The 25,164-nt window shown below is 37.8% G+C and overlaps 1 protein-coding gene across 1 annotated transcript in view; it reads left to right on the top strand.

Moving 5' to 3' along the window:
- Positions 1-25,164, top strand: part of crhr1 (corticotropin releasing hormone receptor 1) — a 130,448-nt gene that overhangs the window by 42,815 nt on the left and 62,469 nt on the right. The window contains exons 3-5 of the mRNA XM_083567400.1: positions 9,739-9,789; positions 11,752-11,871; positions 21,343-21,428. Of these exons, the coding sequence (XP_083423526.1) occupies positions 9,739-9,789; positions 11,752-11,871; positions 21,343-21,428 (257 nt within the window). The remainder of the gene's footprint in view (positions 1-9,738; positions 9,790-11,751; positions 11,872-21,342; positions 21,429-25,164) is intronic.

Genomic DNA, 25,164 nt, shown 5'->3' with positions numbered 1-25,164 from the left:
ACTTTATAGCAATACTACAAACCCGATTTCAAAAAAGTTGGGACACTGTACAAATTGTGAATAAAAAAGGAATGCAGCAATTTACAAATCTCATGAACTTTTATTCACAATAGAATATAGATAACATGTAAAATTTTGAAAGTGAGACATTTTGAAATATCATGCCAAATATTGGCTCATTTTGGATTTCATGAGAGCTACACATTTCAAAAAAGTTGGGGCAGGTAGCAATAAGAGGCCGGAGAAGTTAAATAAATATATAAGGAACAGCTGGAGGACCAATATGCAACTTATTAGGTCAATTGGCAACATGATTGGGTATAAAAAGAGCCTCTCAGAGTGGCAGTGTCTCTCAGAGGTAAAGATGGGCAGAGGATCACCAATTCCCCCAATGCTGTGGCGAAAAAAAGTGGAGCAATATTAGAAAGTAGTTTCTCAGAGAAATTGCAAAGAGTTATCATCATCTACAGTGCATAATATCATCCAAAGATTCAGAGAATCTGGAACAATCCTGTGTGTAAAGGTCAAGGCCGGAAAATCATACTGGATGCCTGTGATCTTCGGGCCCTTATATAAACATGATCCTGAAGCGCAGGCATTTTCTCTAGGCCAAGGCTCATTTAAAATGGACTGTGGCAAAGTGGAAAACTGTTCTGTTGTCAGACAAATCAAAATTTGAAGTTCTTTTTGGAAAACTGGGACGCCATGTCATCCGGACTAAAGAGGATAAGGACAACAAGTTCAGAAGCCTGCATCTCTGATGGTATGGGGTTGCATGAGTGCATGTGGCATTGGCAGCTAACACATCTGGAAAGGCACCATCAATGCTGAAAGGTATATCCAAGTTCTACAACAACATATGCTCCCATATGCTCCCACTTTGCATTTTCCAACATGACAATGCCAAACCACATACTGCATCAATTACAACATCATGGCTGCGTAGAAGAAGGATCCAGGTACTGAAATGGCCAACCTGCAGTCCAGATCTTTCACCCATAGAAAACATTTGGCGCATTATAAGAGGAAGATGCGACAAAGAAGACCTAAGACAGTTGAGCAACTAGAAGCCTGTATTAGACAAGAATGGGACAACATTCCTATTCCTAAACTTGAGCAACTTGTCACCTCAGTCCCCAGAACTTTGCAGACTGTTATAAGAAGAGAGGATTATACACAGTGGTAAACAGTGTTGGGCAGTAACGCGTTACCGGTAACGCGTTACTTTTGACAGTAACTAATACTGTAACGCGTTACTTTTAAAAACAAAGTAACTCCGTTACCGTTACCGTATGTTGCGTTACTCGTTACTTTTTTAAATGAATTAATTTCGGCTGAAGTGTAGCCTACAGCCTAACCTGCTTAAAGCAGCGTCGCATTGTAGAATTGGTGGATAAACCACTGTAAACAGAAAGAAGACGCATTGTAGGATTGGTGGATAAACCACTGTAAACAGAAAGAAGACGCGCTGTAGGATTGGTGGATTACCCTCTGTAAACACGAAGAAGACGCATTGTAGGATTGGTGGATTACCCTCTGTAAACACGAAGAAGACGCGTGTCTCCGTTTAATTCAGGTCTGTGCGGCAGTAATGGCGAGTCGAGGCGAGAGCAAGACGAGTTTCTCAATGTGGAATTATGCTCATTACTTCACTTTAGTTGAGTATAAAGACAAAAACTTTCAAGTCAAATGTAAGCTGTGTCTTTCTGGTTCGAAGCTCGTATCTACTGCGATAAACAGCAACTCCAATCTGCCGAAGCTCCTTCAGAATCTACATGCTTCGACGGAGCTAGAAGCTAGAAGCTAACCCGGTGTCCTGTTTTCATACTTCAGCTGTGAAAGGAACATTTTTAAGAGCTCAACACAACAGCAGAAGCCACTTTAGTTTTTGATTGTGAATATTTTATTCAGCTTGTTTTGTTATTTATTTCAGAAATCCTTGTGATATATTCAGTTTGTGTTGGTCTGACCTCAATAAAATAGTGTTTAAAAATTACTCTGTGTTTAAGTCAGTTTTGTGTTTGTATAAACCATAACGCATAAAAGGGCATTAATGGGAACATTAAAGAAGGTTCTTTGAAAAAGTAACTAAAAAGTTACTTTTAGCAGTAACGTGTTACTTGTTGGTGAAAGTAATCAACAAAGTAACGGAGTTACTTTTTGAATGAAGTAACGAGTAACTGTAACTAGTTACTATTTTTTATTAACGAGCACAACACTGGTGGTAAACATGGCCTTGTCCAAATTTTTTTAAGATGTGTTGATGCCATAACATTTAAAATCAACTTATTTTTCCCTTGAAATTATACATTTTCAGTTTAAACATTTGATATGTCATCTATGTTGTATTCTGAATAAAATTTGAAACTTCCACATCATTGCATTATGTTCTTATTAACAGTTTGTACAGTGTCCCAACTTTTTTTGGAATTGGGTTTGTATTTTTGCTCTAAAATGATCAAGCAGTTTCAATGGCACTTATATATATATCATTATATCAACTGTTTTAGAATCTTATATTCTTTAGCTTTGAGTGTACAACAAGACTGTTTGTCTGTTTGTCTCACTCTTTCATGCTCTCCATTTACTCTGGCAGTGCTCAGTCGATGAGGCAGTGCTGAGGTGTGCTTTCACCTTATCGCCTCACTCGGTCTGTGCTCAGTCATCGGCACCATGGCCATCTGCTCCTGTATTAAAGCACTGATTCACAAACAACATGACTCTGGGGCAGAGATTATATGGCTTGTTTTTGAATGAACACATTGAGATTGTGCCATGCTCACCCTTTTTTTAATGATCAACCGAAATGTATATAAGTGATGCTTTTAAAGAAGGCAGCATCCGTGTACATTTGTGCAATCGTGACCGGAGAAATGTTACTGGCAAGGCAGTAAACCTAGAAGAAAAAGATCTTTGCTGATGTAGAAGTACATATAATAGTACTTGCGTACTAAGCTAATTTTATTCTAACCTCATAGCATTTTACTGGTTTATTCAGAAACCAGTAAAACCAAAAGTTATCAAAGTTAGCTTTAGATAGCAGCTAGCTCCTTCCTGTTAAGTTCCTTTAAAAAATATGCAAGTGTATCTAGAAGAATTGATGCTGTTTTGCAAGTGAAGAGTCACACCAAGTATTGATTTGATTTGGATTTCTCTTTTGTTCATTAACTTTCCATTTTGGTAATTGATAAAACATTGTCAGATTAATTTTTTTTTTTAATATTTCACCTTTAATATTATATCATAATAGTAAAATTTAAGTCAACAAATGTTTTATGAAGAAAAAAAAAGGGAAAAACTTTAACATTATTATCCTTACAATAATACTAAATAAACTTTCTTTCGGGCTTCTCCCGTTAGGGGTCACCACAGTGGACCATCCACATGTTTGATTTAGCACATGTTTTTACACTGGATGCCCTTCCTAACGCAACCCTCCCCATTTACCCGGGCTTGGGATCGGCACTAAGAGTGGCTGGGGTTGGTTCCCTGGCCCGGGAAATGAACCCGGGCTGCAGCGGTGAGAGCGCCGCATCCTAACCACTAGACCACCAGGGAACCTGCAATAATATTAAATATAATGCTTAAATCTCAAGATCTATTACATTTTAAAAGGGTCATGTATGCACAAGACTCTTTAAGCCATTCCAATTTTTTCTTTTATAGGACTTGGGTTTGGGCTTGGCCATGGCGAATCTAAAGCATTTATCTTTTTCTTTGCCATCTTCTTTTGAAGTCATTACATTGTTAACTAGAATTTGTGCTCAGGATTGCTATCATGCTGGAAATTGATTTATTTTTTTCGTCATCTTCAGCTGTCTAACAGAGATGGTGCCAAAACAACTTGTATTTGGAAGCTCTCCATGAAATTTCTGCAGCTCCTTCGATGTTGCTTTAGGCCTCTCGAAACAGACACTCTAAGAAGGTTTCTTCTTGTTTTTGGGTGATTTTAGGGCGGTGTCTGTTTCTATTGGAAAACTCTTAAGCCCGTTTTTCATCAGATGTTAACGACTTCCTAGGCCCAAATTTTCTGGATGGGAGCATCTAGATCTTTAAACGATGAGATTCTCTATGAGCTTTGTTATAGATAAAGCCAAGAGGAATTATACATAAAAAATTGATATTTATTTGGGGTTCATCAGAAGGTGTTTGATAATAATTATTGATTGCCCAAGTGTGAGCACAGTCACATGCTTCTTTATGAAAGGGTGTGCATTTTGTTGGTTGCTTTACCAAAATAATATTGGATTGATTTCAGGTTTGTGTATTTTTACAACAATTTCGAACAGGCAGCAGGGGTGTGTAGACCTTTTATATTCAGTAAATGTTTTTGAATATGCTTAGCTTTCATATATGATAAAGCATCTTGTTACTTTTTTTAATAAAAAAAAAAAGTCAACCACACACACACACGCACACACACACACACACACAAACACACACACACACACACACACACACACACAGCATAAAATAGCCTGGTGATGAGCTCATTACGGTGGTTTGTATTTTGATTACACCACAAAGGATCACTGATTTGTACCTATGGCTTGATTTACTAATTTGGTGTTACAGTAGTAAGTGTAATTTTTGCTGAACACTCCTGGCTGATCTCTGATTAGGTCTTATGGTTAAGGTAGTTGTTTTTATTCTGGATGGTGCTGTTCTTATGGTTTCAGGATATTGTCTTTTATATTCATTTGCATGCCCATACAATGTATTGCATTTGCTGCCTAGTCTGTGAACATGGTCGATATTTGATTGTAACTAATGTAAAACTTGAACATTATAGTATCATTCCTAACATTGCTCATTCTTTTCAGGCGAGAAAACGCTGATGCACGCTTGATAGGTTGTGTATAAATATGTACAGTTTGTATATTCATTAAAGAAAGATTATTTTCTTAAGAAAACTTTATATAGGTTCATTGCAAGAAGGAAGCAGTAGTAGTTGAGAAATGGACCAAAGGGGAAATCTAATTTTAATGTAATACTTAGCAGGAGAGGCATATCAGCCAATTGAAGTCTGTTAAAAAAAAAACTAGATTTGTTCCCTAGGCTTGGAAAATAAATTTGTTCTAAAGAGTGTCTCACTGCTTGCAGCTTTTGGCAAAAGGTTGTTAGTTACTAGCAAGCTGTAATGGTTATAAAAGACCAGTCAGGCGCATCCAGTTTTGATCGTGAATTCACTTTGGTAAGATTATCCTCCAAATGAGCAAAATGTAAAAAAAACTACAAATGCTGGTGACAAAATTCGCTGACAATACCGAGAATATAATCATGATTTTGTCAATGCGTCATTCCTAATTAACAAGCCTTTACTAAATTCATCAACCGACCGTATCTGTGAAAAAGAAAAACCTTCATACTGCTTTAATAAAGTCAAGACAAAGTCAAGACATCACAAAACCACTTTTCAGCCAGCTCTTCGTATATTCAGGCATTTGATTTTTCAAATTACCATTCTGTCAGGTCTTCCCTGCCGGCTGTCCAAATCTTAAAAAGGATGATCCATTTCTCTGCTTGCTACATAGCTTATGTTATAAGCTGCTTATGACCTGCTTTTGACCTGCTTATGACCTGCTTATGACCTGCTGCGAGATTTGGATGAGGGACTTAGCTCCGGGACCAATGATATTAAGTAGTTGCGTCGCGCTGCCGACCTAACCCTTCAGGTCACCAAGCACACGGCGTGGGCCATTGGTCGGTCCATGGTGGCCCTGGTAGCCACAGAAAGGCATCTGTGGCTCACCTTATCTGACCTCCCAGATAAGGATAAAACTGTGCTGTTGAATGCCCCGATGACGCCTCCTGGGCTGTTTGGCGACACTGTAACGGGTCCAGGAGGCCGGTCTGTTAGCCCTGCCACAAGACGTGCTTCAGCCTCCCTCCAGCAGTTCGTTCCCTATCTCTTCACACTCTCCTGGGGAAACGGGCCATCGAGGTGCTTTTCCCCTCGGATCGAGAGTCAGGTTACTACAGCCCGTACTTTGTTGTTCCGAAGAAGGATGGCGGATTGCGTCCCATTCTAGATCTTCGCTCCTTGAACCACTCACTTATGAGGCTCAGGTTCAGGATGCTTACTCTCAGAGAGGTCATGTATCAGATCAGGTCCGAGGACTGGTTTGTCACGATAGATTTTTCAGGCGCAATATTTTGTTCTTAAAGTTGTTGCGTTAGCAGGAAAAATAGGCAAGCATAAGGATTTGAGCGAGTTTGACAAGGGCCAAATTGTGACGGCTGGACGACTGGGTCAGAGCATCTCCAAAACTGCAGCTTTTGTGGGCTGTTCCCGGTCTCCAGAGGTCACAGTACCTATTAAATGTGGTCAAAGAAAGGAACAGTGATGGACCAACGACAGGGTCATGGGCAGCCAAGGCTCATTGATGCACGTGGGGAGCAAAGGCAGGCCTGTCTGGTCCGATCCAACAGATGAGCTCCTGTACCTCAAACTGCTAAAGAAGTTAATGCTTGAATGCTGATCAGAGGTTATAAAGTTATGCCTGGTGTATATTTTGAGTGTATAAATTTATCCCTGATAAAGAAGCCACAATGGTAAGGGAAAATTGCCTGAGATAATATGAGAAATCTTAAGTGAACCCAGACTTAACAGTAGGGAACACATTTAATTGGGTGTCAGCAGATGCAATAATACAGTTATATTCCGTGATGTATATCTATGAACTATATGTCCAACAAGCACAAATACATATGCAAGAAATTCATTACAGTTTTATCTTAGAGTTTATTTTGTTGTCAGCTGGGTTATCAGCTGTTCATTGGTTAAGACTTGAGAGCAAACCTTTGATGTTCACTTGTAGACCTAAACCATAATAGCAAAACTGTTTTTATTAAGGCCATCTTCATGGTTACTAAACACTCCCAACCATGGTATTTTCCAGTGTTTTTTGGCTGTCTATGTGGAGGTTGTCCTCAGCAGCAGCAAATATTTTATCTAGAAGTAGGGCATGAGGATGATTCAGGGAAACACCGCTTTCAAATCTGAATTTCTTACTTAAGTTTAAAAGTCTCTGGACTGGTAGTAAACAAGAAGAAAAAAAACAGCAAAGGGATGAACCCTGTTCATCAAATAATCAGTCAATTCATAATTGATTATTCTTTACTGTGAGAATCAATCAATTAAATTCAGGTTTATTTGTATATTTCTGTGGACGGTATCACAAAGCAGCTTGAAAGAAAGATGTTTCCCATTGTAAAATGTTAAATGTAAAAATGTTTACCATTGGTTTATCCCTAATGATCAGGCTTATGGCATCTGCAGTAAACACTCACTGGGGTGATTTTATTAAAATAAATCTTGCGAGGAACCAGACTCAGAAAGGGAACTCATTTTCATCACGGTGACACTAAATATCCATTTATTTTAGCTCCATCATTGTTAACTGATGTCAGCTGTTCTGATTGACAGCTGAGTACAACACTTTGTTTTAATTGAAACCCTAAGTCACTGTAGCAGAACACTTAATATCAAGAACAGGCCAAAGCCATCTTCATGGAGTCTTAAAGACCTATACACAGTAATCTCATGTATCTTTTTTTATCTGTTTGTGTGGAGCCATCCTTAGCAGCAGTCCTTGTTCACCTTGTGAAGAAGCGTATTGAGTGTCGTGCACGGATTAGCCTGCAACCTTTCTCTGCCTGAAATTGAAGTAGTTGTAGTGTGCTGTATATAATCCATTTGGAAGTGTGTTAAACATCTGGCAGCTGTGTTAATCTGCCTTTTTTCAACCCACTTAAACTCTGTCTGGCTTTAAACATTTCTATTGTTTGGTAAATTATTGCTACTTTGACACTTTTATCTGGGTTAACAGCTAAGCCCCAAGGAAAAGAGACAAACAAATGAAAACTTCTGAAACAATCTGTGTAGCAAAGGCTAGACAGCACAAACAAGCTAAGATAAGATAAGATAAGATAAGATAAGATAAGATAAGATAAGATAAGATAAAACATACCTTTATTTGTCCTACAGTGAGGACATTTCCATGTTACAGCAGACAAAGAAAAATGTGCAATTAGTTGAAATTTGTCCAGAGCCACGGTCATATTCTGTGTTAACTTTGCACACATTTATCCATGATGACATTTCTTTACTCAGATATAAAAGAATAAAAAACTCCACAGAAAAAGAATTTTAAATCACTAAACATTGCCTTCCAAGACTATTCCAGCATTGACCTCTCCTCAGCCACGCTTTAATGCAAACTGAGGGTAAGCAGCCAGAACCGTAATATAATTCTCAAAGGATCCGCATACCATATTTAACAATTAAATGTAACAATTAAACAACCACTAAACCACTAAAAAAATTTACTGTAGAAACATTTTATCTCAAAAGTAGTAACAATAATTTCTAAATAATTATTATTTAAAAATAAATTTCAGAGTCTAAAATAATTCAATAAATATAAAATACTTAATAACAAATTAAGAGATTTTGAGTGGAATTTTATATATTTATAACATCTGTTATGATTAGTAAGTGTATTCAAAACTTGAAAAGTATTACTTTAAGGTACATTTAGAACAGATAAAAATGTGTAAATAAGTTATCTCATAATGATCATGCGATTAATCGCAATTAAATTTTTTTATCGATTGATATATATATATATATATATATATATATATATATATATATATATATATATATATATATATATATATATATATTAGTATGATGATGATGGTGATGATGATGATGATTATTATTATATTTGTTTTTATGTGTAAATTTACACATATCCTGGATATTTGTAATATATAAGTATATATCCTATATATATGTATATATATGTGTATATATATATATATATATATATATATATATATATATATATATATATATATATATATATATATTACTAATAGATATAAGTAATACAACTGTGTAAATGCTTGTATGAACAATTTGAAAATAAGTTAATTTGTATTCAGCTCAATCAAGTTCTAAAACAAAAATTGTTAAATCAACCAAATGAGGTAATTACAGTGGAACCCACTTATCTCGACCTCGGTTAACTCGCCAACCCTATTAAGTCGACGTTTTTGAAGTGGAACCGCCAAATTCTCGCTTTGTCTTAGCATTTTCTAATTGTTTATGCCGATTCTTTTATGTCGCCGAACCCTAATATCTCGAGCACAAGGGGGGCAAATTTGCCACTTAACGTCGGTTATGTCAGGAATCCCCCTGCCACGCCCCCTTCGGCGGCTGTCGAACCTCGGCATTCCCCGAAGCACCCTGCTTTTTCTCCTGTGCGTGCCCCGCCCACACGGAGCTCCTCGCAGTCATGCTGATCACACACACCTGACTCTCATTCACTCACTCATCCCATCTCCTATTTAAGCCCCTCACCTCCACACACTCGCGGTCTGTTATTGTTCGTGCATGATTGTATGTGTTGGTTCATATCGGTCTGCTTAATCGCGTATACGTATCCCGCTACGTACCCTTCTTCCCGGATGCCGCATTCTCTCAACGGCACCCCCTGTCCTGCTGTTTTCCATGTTCACGCTGTCTGCACCATGTTTATCCGTTGCTGCCCAGCGCTGCGCTTTCCAAAGCACGGATCCGAGGGTGACTTATGTACAGTACTATTTTAAAAAACAAGTCTATCTTTTGTCTTATAAAGAATGTCATGTGACCTGACAGATTATAACTGTGTTTCTCCATCATACTGACTTGAGTTTGAATTTCTTTTCCTTTTTCTTGTTTTCCAGCTCGTACCCTAATACTTTGGAACCAGACAGCAAGCTCAAGTAACTCCACAGGTACACTTATTCAGCATTATCTTTACTGTACTGCTGATTTGTTGTAATTGTTGTTTGTAACTCATAAGGGCAACTCTCAGGCTGGTTTACAGCTTCACTGTGAATAGAACAGGTGAAAAGCCTATTTCAAACATTAAGGTGCACAACATTGAGATTTTCAGTGCCATTCACAGGCTGCTGCTTTCTATTATTTTTTAAATGTCACACTGAAAGCAACAGCGAACAATACAGTCAAAGTCTGGATGATTCACATGACGATTTATTTCATAATGTCAAAGTTGTTATTGCATTCAGATAAAGCCATCATGTATTTGGTGTGTATTCACTACAATATTGTGTTTTCGCAAGCAGTGAAAATACACTGTATAAATAAAAGTATTGGGATTTTTCAGCCATATGCGGTTCTTCCCAAAACTGTTAGCACAAAATTTAAGGCGATAATTGTACATGATGTATTCGGATGTCATAGCATTACATTTCTCCTCCAAGTCGATTAGAAGACCTGAACCTCTTTCAGCATGATAGTGCCCCTGTGCACAAAGCCAGCTCCATGAAGATATGGTTTACATCAGGGGTCTCCAATCTTTTCCAGAAAGGGCCAGTGTAGGGGCAGGTTTTCATTCCAACCAATCAATGGTCACACCTGATAGTCATTTACAATGACGATCATTAGATTTGAACAGGTAGAATTTGGTGTGGACTCGCTTGGTTGGAATAAAAACCTGCACCCACACCGGCCCTTTCTGGAAAAGAGTGGAGACCCCTGGTTTACATGGTTTGGAATGAAAGGTCTTGAGTGGTCTGCTTTAGAGTTCTGAGCGCAACCCTACTGCAGAAACAGTTAACAAAATCAAATATAACTAATCTGATGAAGGAAATAGTTTGTAGTCACTATTTTGTAGTCACGTTTATAATAAATAAAGAAGTCAGACTCTTCCAGACTCTAAAAATATCTTTTAGATTGCACTGAGTTAAGAAAACTGGAGTTTGCTAATAAAACAAATAGAATATAATACAAATAAAGGAAACTTTGTTAGGAGAAGATATTAGTCATACACTTGTTTATTACCTGTTACCCAGTGTGACCACTCTGTTTGGTTAATAATACAGAATATGTTGTTAGGGTAAAAGAGTTGTACAAGTAAAAGAAACCCTAATGGCTTTTGTCAATATGAGTGCATTTAATTGGCGACCTCACTGCTTGATGCCATACACTTTACACTCTCACCTTATAATGCAAACATCCCAATGTACAGTATACCTCAGCCAATACTGAGAAACCCTGTAATCCACACTCACAATAAGCACCACTTACCACTTTCTCCCCAAGCGTGTATCAGTGGTGATGAGATTTGACACAGAGTCTTATTAGACGTACCAGCCCCAAACGATTAAAAACCCATTACGAAACTCACCCCTTCGAGACTGCATCGGAAACGTTGTTATATACGATGCAGCTCAGAGCTAAAAAGGTATTTCACACTCTGCTGTGCGTAGCAGGTTATCGGCACAGCGAATGGAAAAATGAACGCTCAAAGGGAGGCATGGATTCGAAGAGCAAGATCGCTTTTGATCCAACAAAACAAAGGAAACTAAACTTACTGCAAAAAATGAAGGCATTGAAAATACATAGGTATTGGTGGAAAACACACAGCAAAGGAACTTGTGTCTAGAATATCTTGAATGAAAGTTGTTTGTGTATTGGGTCATGGCTTAAAATGTGCTGAGCTTTCTGTCCAAAATCTAATTTGCATGAATTGTTTTATGTTTGTCCAGTGCAGGGAACAAAACCGTATAGAATAGATAGACTAAATGACAATGCTTGTGAGAAGGGGATTCTTTCATAAGAAAAAATTTAAAAGTTTCCCTATAGACAGGGGCTTTCATAAATATTTTTAAGATACACTATAAATCACTAACCTACTCTCTGCCTTTGTCTCTCTCTCACTTTTTCTCAAGCAGGTTTGTTCTGTAATATATCTATAGATGGCATCGGGACATGTTGGCCCAGGAGCAGCGCAGGGGAAATAGTAGCACGGCCGTGTCCTGAGACCTTCTTGGGCGTCCGTTACAACACCACCAGTGAGTCCAGCACTAACTAATTAACAGTTGAACTTAAATATAGGTTAAGTCCAACTTCTAATGCCACTAGCATTGTACAGGTGTACAGAAAGAAATGCAGGTAATGTCCAGGTATTTTGTAGTCATGATTATAAAAAATAATGTAGTCACTCTAATAATATCTTTTAAATTGCAATGAGTTAAGAAACCAGTAAAACTCATGACTTGGTTTTTGTTAAGGACACAAAATAAAATAATATACTACAGATACTAGAAACTTTCCTAGAAGAAGATATAAATCAGATACTTGTTCATTCCCTGTTTCGCTGTGTGACCAATCGTTTCAGTTAACAATACAAAATATGTTGCTAACACCTGACCACAACACCTAAGACCCAAGTCATCTCTAAACTATTGTACACAACTGTATAGGATGTCTTTGTGTAATGCATTAATTATAGTTTACCTTCACAAATATTAGTTAGATTAGATTAGATTGGATTAGATTAGATTAGTTTAAGAATGAAAATGGCCCTGTGTAAAATGCAATTGGCAGCTTTTATTGCCAATTGTACAGAGACAATGAAATGCAGGTAGTGTCCAAGTACTTCATATAGCAAACTCATGAATTGAAATGGTAAGGTTAAGGTGCAATAGTCGTATACTGTAACATTGCACAGGTAAAAGTAAACAGTTTTTTAAATATTGTATAGTAGTAAAAGATGTTAAGGCATGAATGCAAATGTATGTTTATTATTAGTGAAACCATACTCAACATAGAGCATGAAGAAAAAATATTCTTGTAAATGTTTTAAATTAATTATGGTGTTTAAAATTACGTCATCAGGACACCAAATGGTACTTTTGCTGTTTCCGCACGGACGGTTTCAATTGCCGGATGTGTGCATAATAGCGGCTTTATTTCGCCTCTATTTATTTATATTTTTCAAAAAAATAGTCAAAAATAATAAATTAATTAATTAAAATTAATATGCCTTAACACGTTATTAAAGTGTTCATTTTAACAGTCATTTTATATATATATATATATATATATATATATATATATATATATATATATACATACATACATACATACATACGTGTCTGTGTGTGTGTTTGCACAGTAGATGCAATTTAATATAAATGGTTATAGGTAAAAAGAAAAACAGATAACTGCAGCAAATCACTATTATGATTTATCATCATTTCAATTTACCGAAAAAAAAAACAATTTCTTCAGATCATACACTACATCAACTAAAGTATCAGGACACCTGACATTTCCAGCCGTTCACATGAGCTAAACCCAAAATGACCGTGCCTCTTTGTGCAAAGCGAGCTCTATGGCTTATGTGGGTTGGTGTGGAAGATCTTGAGTGGCCTGCTATAGAGCTCTGACCTTAATCCTTCTGAACACCTTTGGTATAAATTAGAAAGCTGCTCCCTAGGTCACCTCACATTACATTACTACCTGACTTTACTAAGGCCCTTCTGGCTGAGTGAGCACAAATATTCACTTAATATTTTTTGTGTGTGCTTGCACTTGTAAGTCACATGAAAAGTGCAAATAAAGGCACTAAAATCAATGTTACATAAAATCACCAGTCCTGTGGTACAAATTTACAGTGTTCAGGTGAGATTTTCCATTTAAGCAAGAGTGTGCATTAGTAATACATTTTCCTTGTAGACCTCTTTGTGGGTTTATCAGCAGAAATTTAACTGGAATTTGTTTTTTTCCTTCCTTTTTTTCAAAAACTAAGTAATAGTCCCTGGTGGTCTCGTGGTTAGGATGTGGCGCTCTCACTGCTGCGGCCCGGGTTTGATCCCCGGTCAGGGAACCAACCCCAGCCACTCTCAGTGCCGGTCCCAAGCCCGGATAAATGGGGAGGGTTGCGTTAGGAAGGGCATCCAGCGTAAAAACATGTGCCAAATCAAACATGCGGAGGATCCGCTGTGGCGACCCCTAATGGGAGAAGCTGAAAGAAAGTTTTTTAGTAGCTAGATTTTTATTGACATGTTTTTTCTTAAAGTATCCTGCTTTTTTACAAATTAAAATCAGATTCTAGCGCATTTGGCTTTTTGTTGTTGTTATTGTTGTTTGTTGATTTGCTCTTTAATTTCTTCCATTTTTTACATCGTTTGAACTGCCTTTTATCTGTATCATATTATTCCATTGTGATTGTAAAAATATCTCTTGCCATCAAATAGTTTAATAGGTTGCACTGTTTTTTTTTTTTTCTTAATCTGAAAGTTATTTAGTGCATCAGAAGGACAGTGGGACAGTTCTCGCCCATGTTCTGGCATAACGTTTAGCTAGTACATCACTTAGCGATAAGCAGAAAGACGGACATTTCTTTTGACCTTTTGATTACATCAGAAGCCAAACAGCCAGAGCTGTGTGTGTGTGTGTGTGTGTGTGTGTGTGTGTGTGTGTGTGTGTGTGTGTGTGTGTGTGTGTGTGTGTGTGTGTGTGCACTGTGCAGTTATACACGCCATTGTAGATGCCGGTGTCCCTGGCATGGGTAGATAAGGACAGAAATAGCTGTGGTTGCTTGTGTGACCTGACAGATGAGACCCAGGTGGAAAGACATTAAGTACTTATGTGTTATTTAAGAGAATTCATTAAAGAAGTAATATTAGATGCTGATTCCATGTGGGCTGCGGTGTCAATTTGTTAAAAGAGTTTAATTAGCAGGTTGAATCATATCCATGGTGGATCCTGGATTCTTCCAGAACCAAGGTGCTAAACTACTATATATTGAACAAAGATTTTTAGACACAGAACGTAAGATTAATATCTGCTTTTTGAACAATTCAGTCCACATTTATTTTCTGTTTACTATTAACCTCCACACTTCTGGGAAGGTGTTCCACCAGATTTTGGAGTGTGCTTGTGGAGATTTTGGAGAGTTCTCATTCAGGTACTAATATACGTTGAGGAGGCCTGGTGTGCAGTCCCAGTTTCAATTAATCCCAAAGGTGTTCAAAAGGAGTTAAGATCTCTATTGCAGGCCATTTAAGATCTTCCACTTGAACCCATGTAAACCATATCTCCATGGAGCTCTCTTTTCACACAGTGGCACTGTCATGCTTGAATAGGTTTGGGTCTCCTAGTTCAAGTAAAGGGTAATATCACATGCTACCACATCATATACAATTGTGTGTATTATGCAATTGCCATCCAGGTGCAGGATATATGGTGAAAGTTTTCTCATCTTATACCCTATTTGGGTATTTCTGGGACTGCATGAATGGCATTAGGCAAGTTTTGTAAAGAATAATCTGTTAAAGTAATTGAGCTTGCCATTGTGATCACTGAACCTCTTTGGTAATGCTGCTTTTGAAATTGTTCTGCACATATCTATCTGCCTCCTGGGGGCTCTTTTAGGTGCTTTGAAATCGCACATGTCAAAGAAATAAATAGTCAAAACACTTTTCTACACTTTTAGTTGCCAAGTAAGTAATGACGGAAAAAACAAGGGGTGTGCTATTACAGGAAAATAATCAATTTCAAATATGGTGTGGTGTAGTCGAATTACTTAGAGCTTCCCAATAAAAGCATTTTACAAAGCAGTGCTTTCCTTTTATAATCCAGCAATTATCAAAGCAGTGGGTGGAAACAGCGTGTTTTATTTTTTGGGGTAAATCCAAAATTCGAAGTCCATGGTATGGTCGAAACATAGGAAGTAATATTCTAAAAGCACAGTTTATAATGCTCAGCTGGGAAAATAAACATTGGTCTAAACCCAAGTGCAATACTAGGAAACATGAAAATCAAGACATGGACATGAAAAAAAAAAAAGCATGGTAAAACTTGCCAATAATTATACGATAAACATTGAATATACATATGTAATTAACATGAAACACACTCAGAGAGCAAGCCAATGACATGACAAGGAGAACAGACCAAGCAGAAACTCAAGTCATCCCAAATTATAGATTTCAAATAAAACTCACTGTGTGCGTTTTTTTTCCCACCACTTCTTTTTTTGTTTTTATTTGTAAGAATATGCTAAAGGTCTAGCATGATGAATGGAGGGATGCTATGGGACAAGCTTAAGCGCATGATATATAGGTGCTTATTATATCCTGGTGCTGAAGTTCTACTTTTTCTCAAATGCTAAGCAAATGCATGTGCATACATACACATAAACATGCACACACACACACACACACACACACACACACACACACACACACACACACACACACACACACACACACACACACACACACATACAAACAAACAAGAATCAAGATGAATGAAGGAGCAGTCAAGGAGCCAATTTGAGGCAGCGAGCCCAGAACACACTCACGAACACACACACACAGACACACTCACACCATCCTAGTTACAGAAATAAATGATAACCCACTGTAAATTCTCCACTGGGCCTTGCCTCCTGTAATCTTTTCTCGCTAGATGTTATTCAGTGTGTGTGAGTGAGTGTGTGTGACAGGTGTGTGTGGATTCTGCGAGGAAAAGAGAATGGTATGTGGGTGGTAGAGCACTGAAACACGTTTCTGATGAATGCATAGTGGGTAATGCATCACTTTAATCAGCAGCTCATATTTTCTCTCACACTGAGTAATTACTCGCTAAGAAACGGTCACATTCCTGTGAGCCACACAGCCGTGATGATTCACGTCCAAGCCTTACTGTTTCACAGGTTTAAAGTTTGTTTTTATCATTGGTTTACGGACTCGGTTTACCCTGAGTGACCTTCTGAAACTCAACTCTTGTAGTTATAATGGTGCATTTGTTCTTGTTAATAAAACTATTAAAAATGTCTCACCTGGTTTCACTGAGCCTTCCAGGCTTTACTCTGGGATCTCAGGTTTGCACCTGTATCTTAAAACCTTTGCAGTTGGTGGATTAGCTACAGTTACAGATTAAGAGTCTTGCTCAATGGTCCAGCAGTCACAGTTAGGTGGCTCTAGGATTTATTCTGACTCGATATCTTAATGACAGAGCTATTACTTCCCAGATATATGTCCAAAATTTCCATTGAAATAGTTCTTAACTAATAGCATAGCTATTTACATTCTTAAACTTCTAGTATCTGACGGGACACATTATGTATTATTTTCTCAGATAATGCCACAGCAAAAAGTCCCTTATCAAAATTAAAGCAGTTCACAGTAAAGTAAAATGAACTATAAAATTGTATTAAGGACAGAAATCAGAATCGATCCTGTCATCATTCAATGGAATTTCGGGACAAAAAAAATTGAATACATTTAATACAAGTCTGAACATTAAAAAGAAAAAAAAACTTTAAAACGAGTAATTGAATAGAAGTTGCTTTATATAACTCGGTGGTTTGCATTTTAAGACTTAGTAGTCAGCATTGCTAGCTTGTTACTGTGTATTTAGCAGTGCTAGTAATCCAGTGGTGTCCAGTTCCTCAGAATACGATATGGCAGTGTCGAGAAAAATGTTTGAATTAACCTTATCTAGAGTGTGTTTTAATCCAACTAATATCCATCCAATAAATTGACCTAATATTTAGTATAGAACCTATTAGATACAATGGAAGCAGCTTGATTAAAACCTATTTTAGCTTATGTGTTTTAATCGGTCTCATGTAGTCTATGTACTCCAAGTATAATTCACAATAGCGATCAAATATTAATAAATAGAGTAGAGTAGAGTCTGACTGGTGTTATGAGTGTGTTGGATAGACAAGAAAGAACAACATACAAGGCTTAAGCATGTTTATTGTGCAGAGAAGAGGTGAGATTTACGATGCTGTTAGTGAAGAATGCTCCTAAGAGATGTCCCAGGACGTCTGTAAGTTGGAGCTGAATAAAAGAAACAAACAGAGATCACAATAACTAAAAACATACAACTAATATGTGCATGTAACAACAAAAGTAATAAGCTTACAATCGTTATAGTTGTGAAGCTTAACACACTATGCAACAGTCAGTTTAGATAATATAAATGAAGTATGACTTAGACACTAACATAGAATAATGTAGTTAAACATATACAAATAGACCATTTAAGTAAAATAATATAGCTTGATTTAATAAAAATGGAATAGCAAATAGCATTATAAAAGCAAAACACTTACACTAGAGTAGATGTAGGGAAGATAAAGTAGGCCGCAAAATGGTTGTCCATACATAAAAACCTGAGAGCAGGAGGAAGCGGTGCCTGGCTGTACCAGAGGGGGTGAAAGTTGTATACACATTCTTTTCTTAAGTGACATAGAGAAAAGGCCGTAAATAAGGGTAATGGGGGAACAGGAAAACCCAAATATGGAATCACAGGAAGGGGACTTTGCTAGGATGAAGAAAATAGGAAAAAAAAAAAGTAAAGGTGTCATGTAACACCAGGGTATAAGAATAAGTGTGTGCAAAGTGTGTGTGCGCTTGATCATTTTGATGTGATGAAGTGACCACCTTCTATGGGCTCATCAGAACGTGTCTGGAATAAAGAAGTTTTTGCTCTTTCTCATCCAAGACTGAAGATCTTTCATTGGCTTTTGAGGTCCATTTCATTTAATTTTATTAGGTTAAGAGTGCTACATTGGGAATTAACTGAAACAAAGAATCCACCCGTGATGTGTCTGTTCAGAGACGGGTTCTGAGTTCCGACAGCAGCCTGCATAACATGAATTTCTGGCTGAAAAAATGGCTAAACAAAAAAAGAAGTTTTGATGTTTAAAAAAATGTTCCAAGCACACTTGCTGTTAGCAGTGCAAGAACTAGTTGTTTGCCTCTAGGCATTTAGCAATACATTAAATTGGTTAAATATTATTAGGTACTGGCTGTCTGCGTGTGGGAGTGTGTGTGTGTGTGTGTGTGTGTGTGTGTGTGTGTGTGTGTGTGTGTGTGTGTGTGTGTGTGTGTGTGTGTGTGTGTGTGTGTGTGTGTGTTTAGATTAGCTTCTATTTATCACTAATATCAAATAGTGTAAATCTGGCATATATTTAGTATATAGACCCTTTAACAAAGGTTTTCCTCTTTAGAAAAAGTAGAACCTCATGAGAAAACTAGAACTGGAACTCATCCAAAGATCCGTTTTGGGAAACCTTTTGCTGTAAGGGTGCATTTCCTGTTTATTGCTGCTGCTTTTTTGAGCGACAGCTGTACTGTTCCTATAAAAAAAAAAAAAAACCACTAAGGATCCAGGCTTCCTGAACCTTTAAGTGGTTCCTCATATAGATCATACAAAAAGAGAGAGAGAGAGAGAGAGAGAGAGAGAGAGAGAGAGAGAGAGAGAGAGAGAGAGAGAGAAAGTGACTGTGTAGCTTCAGACAGCAATTCCTCAGTGTCAAAACCTTAAAAGTGATCCCAAGTCTCTATCTTTCAATCACTATCTTTTACTGGTTCTTTTTATAACCTTCTAACATGCGATATCTATATTTTAGAGCTGTCAAATAAAATATTCAATCACAATTTTCATGAGTTACCCCGTGACTTAATCACATGTTTCTATCTGTTTTGAATGTACCTTCAATTATGTACTGCTAATCAACATTGGCATGGCCAAAAATACATAAAAAAAAAAAAATTCAGTTAGGAATTTCAATTCTTTTCGCCGTTATGAGGAAGAAAAAACTACAAAACGTGTGTTTGTCGATCCAGAGGGTTATTTGCTGGATGTGTGCATCAAGGAGTTTTTTGGTGCTTTATTTGAGACTTGGCAACTCAGAAAAACAAATGTTTAGTGATTAAAAACATTTGGTGGAGTTTCTAATAATTTTGTTATATCTGACTAAAAAACTCATGAATAAATGTGTTTTAATTTCACGTCTTTTATATTTATGTCTATATTTTTTTCAATGGTCAAACAGAAATGCGCAGTGCATTAATCTTGCGTTACTAATATTTGTGCTGTTAAAATGAATTTGCGTTAACGCGTTATTAACACAGTAATTTTGACAGCCCTAATATATTCGTTTCAAGTCATCACTGAAACACATTTCTTCCTTCACCCCCACACTTGCTATGGTAAAAGTCTCCATGGAAACTCTCTAGCACACACACACACACACACACACACACACACACACACACACACACACACACACACACACACACAACCACACACAATAGAAGACACCACAAGGGTTGTGGTTTCAGTATCAGCCTACCTGCGTGGGTTCGCCTTTCGGCTCTATTTTTAACACGCCAGATCGAATATCGACACATTGTCTGAGGAGCGCTCGGAATATCATGAGGTCACATATTGATCGTGGTCTGCCTTGGAATGCCGGCCAGAGCGATGCGTAAACATAAATCTTCTCAATGACAGGATGCCGGCTTATGCCTGTGGCTGCTGCTGATGGGCTTGAAGCGAGCACTATCTTACAAACACCGACCCTGTACTTCAGCAGGAATGAAGTAACTAAGAAACAGACGACTTTTTTTTAGTTACTGTAATAAATATGAGTATCCTTGTAAAAGTCCCTTTAATAAAATATATAAAATACGATTAACTTTTTTAAAATAAAAAATAAAGAGTATTAATTTCTGTTGCTCGAAATGTTCAGCTATCTGGTTATAAAATTATTTTCACAAAGGTTGGCTTTTGCTTCTTCATACATCTTTAGCACCACATGTGTACTGAGATGTGGTTGGCTCTGGATTTCATACTGTGCCTCAAGCCCATCTTTCTGTGACCTGCAAACCTCATTCCTAATCTAAAACACGTGTATACAGTCAACCCCTGATAATTTGCGGTTCAGAACTTGCGACTCGGAAAAATATGCGGGTTCTCCTTTGGAACCTAACTAACAGCAAGTTGCGGATTATCTGGGGGGTTTTAGAACGTAACCCCTGCCAGTTCCGGGGGACCGTTGTATATCTAAAAACATAACCTCATTAATTCATTACTGCTATTGCTAAACAGGAAGTAAAAAGTAGGAGGTTGGAAGCATTGGCTGTACAGTTGCTGGCGAAGCATCTTTCTTCATCGTGTTCTGTATAAAGATTAAAAGCCTATGCGGATGCGTACAAATATTTAGTAGGGCATGTTCAACAACCAGTACTTATTATAATAACAATTACTACAACTTCCTCATTTATCTAATAGCAAAGGCTAAAACCGTGCCATACTAGTGATTAAAAGATGAAAGTTTTGATCAACATGGAGCAACAGATGAACATAGAGAGGATGTCAGGATGATGAACAGGGTTCAATCATGTTGTTTTTTCACACCTGTTCAAAACCTTGTTCATTATAATTAACACTTGTCTATAAGTTCACTGTTCACTGCACCCCATTTCTCTCGTTTTGTCCTCACATATTGACGTTATTGCTGGTAATCCGATTTAGTTAATATTGTTCTAGTAGGTTTCTAGATCTTTTGTAATTTTGTTTTTATGTGTGTGTGTATATATATATATATATATATATATATATATATATATATATATATATATATATATATATATATATATATATAATTTATCCTTTTTTTTTTCAAAGCCATATTGCAGTTTTCAGCATGATTCTCTCTGTTTTTCCAGATAACGTCTATAGAGAATGTCTGCCCAACGGAACCTGGGCGAAGAAGGGGAACTATACTCAGTGTCAGGAAATACTCAATGAAGAGGTAAAGGGAAGCACATGATGGGCACAATTCTGTCTCAGTTATACAGCGTGTTTAGAGAGATTATTTTTTTAATGATGTTTTGGATTTAATGATGCTATTATGCAGGAAAAAATAGCACTTATAAACCTAATTACGTCTTGTTTACCTCAGATCAAAATAGTTGCATGGTTTCTAAAAAAGACAAACAGTGACAAACTGTGCATGACATCTTCACAGGCCAATATGCTAGCAAAAGAATCATATCAGCATACGAGCACTGACATCATGTAGATAAAAACAGGAAGACATGCACAGCTTTTCTTGGTTGAGTTCAGTCATTTTGCATTCTTAAGGATGAGTTGAGAAGTTGTAATATTTCGTAGAAAAAATCATAATATGTAATATTATGAGGAACATTTTTATTAAATTTTGCTAATTAAGTCATAAGACTGTTGTGAGTATTGGACATGCATATGATTAATGCAATAACTATATAGGAAAAGTGTTAGGACACCTGAATTTTCCAGCCATATGTGGTTCTTCTCCAAATTAAAAAAACTCCAAAATTGTCTTTGGGTGTCCTTACTTTGACTAGGAGACTCAAAACTGTTTCCGCATAGCAATTCTCCTGTGCACAAAAGGAGCTCCATTAAAATATACTTTACATGTTTGAAGTGGAAGATCTTGAGTGGCCTGCTATAGAGCTCTGACTTCTGAAATGACACCTTGAGGATGAATTAGAACACAGACTGCACCCCAGGCCCCTCACGTTACATCAGTACCTGACTTTACTATACTTTGTAAGCAAAATCTAGAGGAACATCTTACCAGAAGAGTGGAGGTTAATATGATAGCAAATGGGGACTAAATGTGGGATGTTCAGAAAGCACATACAAATCTTATCTCCAGGTGTATTACCTCATTACTCACTACTCATTACTCCGCAGTGGAGCTCCTTATAGCTACTTGAAATGTACCCCGAGTGAAATGCTATAAAGCTTGTGCAATACAGTGCAGTTATAATGATTCAGGGAAAATCAGCTTCATGGAAAAGCCCTGCAAAGATATTGATAAGCCCATCTCGAAATGAAGATCCAGCACAGCTACTGTAGGTTTGTAACATTTATTGCTTGCCATTGACTCTAACATGAGCAGTAAAGACAAAAAAGAATAAATCATGTCTATGTCCTGTACTGCTCTTTGCTTTCTGCTCTGTGGTTATCTGTTTTCGTGAAAGTAAGCGTTTAAGCGGGCACGGCAGGAGGATGTAGGGAGGCTCTTAAAAAACAAGGGCTCTCTGCCCCCGCGGTATTAGATCGGTCAGGGTTCAATAATGCATGCGCTGACAGTTCTAAAGCAGGATGGTGAGCTTCGACTGCCATTAGCTCCATGTAGTAGGCCATTACACACAGCTATTGGGTATTTGTCATCTCATTTCTGGGAAAGTCGTCACTCTTTTTATCTTCCAATGCAGAAAAAAAATCCCTTGCTCGTTCCAAACAAGGGCAGGAGTCTCAACTCTTTTCCTTCTTGCTGTCCTATTTAAGAAAGTGTAGGATGACTATTGCAAAAGGAATATTACTGAAAGAGCATTTTAGTCTACGGTTACGCGGCTTGCTTTTCCGCACAGCAGCTGCACCTGGTGTTTGATCCCAAACCGCCATAGCATCTTGCAGTCCATCAAAGAGAATCATCTACAAAGCTTTTATTTTCATCTCACTCGATTTTACACAACATTCTGCTACTAAATAGTCTTCTTTTCTTCACGTTTCATATCTTACCACAGACACGTAAAATGTAGTTTGTGTAGTTTTTCAATAGGGTTCAGGTCTGGAGACATACTTGGCCACTTCATCACCTGAGCGTCATCTTGGCGTTGTGTTTGGGGTCATTATTATGTTGAAGAACTGCCGTTCAGACCAGTTTCTGAAGGCAGAGCATCATGTTCTGCTTCAGAATGTCACAGTACAAGTTTATGTTTCAATGAACAGACTGTAGACAAGACAGACATTTTGGACACCATCTAAACCAAACAAGTTTATCATAGTCTCATTAGAACACAGGCTCCTGGACAGGTTGGCTTCAGCAAACTGTTTGTGGGCTTTCTTATGAGCCAGCTTCAGAAGAGGCTTCCTTCTGGAATGACGGCCATGCAAACAGACTTGATGCAGTGCGGCATTTGGTCTGAGCACTGACAAGCGGACCTCCTGCTTCAGCAACCTCTAAAGCAATGCTGCAGCACTCATGCATCTGTTTTTTTTAAACCAGCTTCTGCACCTGACGCACAGCACAAGGACTCAACTTCTTTAATCGACCCTTGCCAGGCCTGTTCTGACTGGAACCCGTCTTGAAAAACCTCTGTATGACCCTGACCACTGTACTGTAACTCAGTTTCAGGGTGTTACCAATCTTCATATAACCTTGGCCATCTTTGTGGAGAGCAATAATTCTAATTCTTAAATCCTTAAAGTTCTTTTCCATGAGGTGCCATGTTGAACATCCAGTGGTCAGTATGAGAGAATTGTACTCAAAGCACCAAATTTCAACTGCTCTAATACAGGGTACACAAATTAGTACATTTGTATGGTCTGGTCTGGTCAAGCAGACAAAAACATGAACATGATGAATAGGACACGTGGCTTTGCATGGTTACACAACGTACAGCCATGGTTACACAACGTACAGATATATATATATATATATATATATATATATATATATATATATATATATATATATATATATATATATATATATATATATATATACAGTGGGTACGGAAAGTATTCAGACCCCCTTAAATTTTTCACTCTTTGTTATATTGCAGCCATTTGCTAAAATCATTTAAGTTCATTCTTCTTCCTCATGAATGTACACACAGCTCCCCATACTGACAGAAAAACACAGAATTGTTGACCTTTTTGCAGATTTATTAAAAAAGAAAAACTGAAATATCACATGGTCCTAAGTATTCAGACCCTTTGCTGTGACACTCATATATTTAACTCAGGTGCTCTCCATTTCTTCTGATCATCCTTGAGATGGTTCTACACCTTCATTTGAGTCCAGAAATTTTTGATTATACTGATTGGACTTGATTAGGAAAGCCACACACCTGTCTATATAAGACCTTAAAGATCACAATGCATGTCAGAGCAAATGAGAATCATTAAGGTCAAAGGAACTGCCTGAAGAGCTCAGAGACAGAATTGTGGCAAGGCACAGATCTGGCCAAGGTTCCAAAAAAATTTCTGCTGCACTTAAGGTTCCTAAGAGCACAGTGGCCTCCATAATCCTCAAATGGAAGACGTTTGGGACGACCAGAACCATTCCTAGAGCTGGCCGACCGGCCAAACTGAGCTATCGGGGGAGAAGAGCCTTGGTGAGAGAGGTAAAGAAGAACCCAAAGATCACTGTGGCTGAGCTCCAGAGATGCAGTCGGGAGATGGGAGAAAGTTGTAGAAAGTCAACCATCACTGCAGCCCTTCACCAGTGGGGCTTTATAGCAGAGTGGCCCGACGGAAGCCTCTCCTCAGTGCAGGACACATGAAAACCCGCATGGAGTTCTCCAAGATGGTGGGAAATAAGATTCTCTGGTCTGATGAGACCAAGATAGAACTTTTTGGCCTTAATTCTAAGCGGTATGTGTGGATAAAACCAGGCACTGCTCATCACCTGTTCAGTACAGTCTCAACAATGAAGCATGGTGGTGGCAGCATCATGCTGTGGGGGTGTTTTTCAGCTGCAGGGACAGGAC

The sequence above is a fragment of the Silurus aristotelis genome (genome assembly GCF_946808225.1).
Source record: "Silurus aristotelis genome assembly, chromosome: 17".
Classification (NCBI taxonomy): Eukaryota; Metazoa; Chordata; class Actinopteri; order Siluriformes; family Siluridae; genus Silurus; species Silurus aristotelis.
This window is presented reverse-complemented; position numbering and strand designations above follow the sequence as displayed.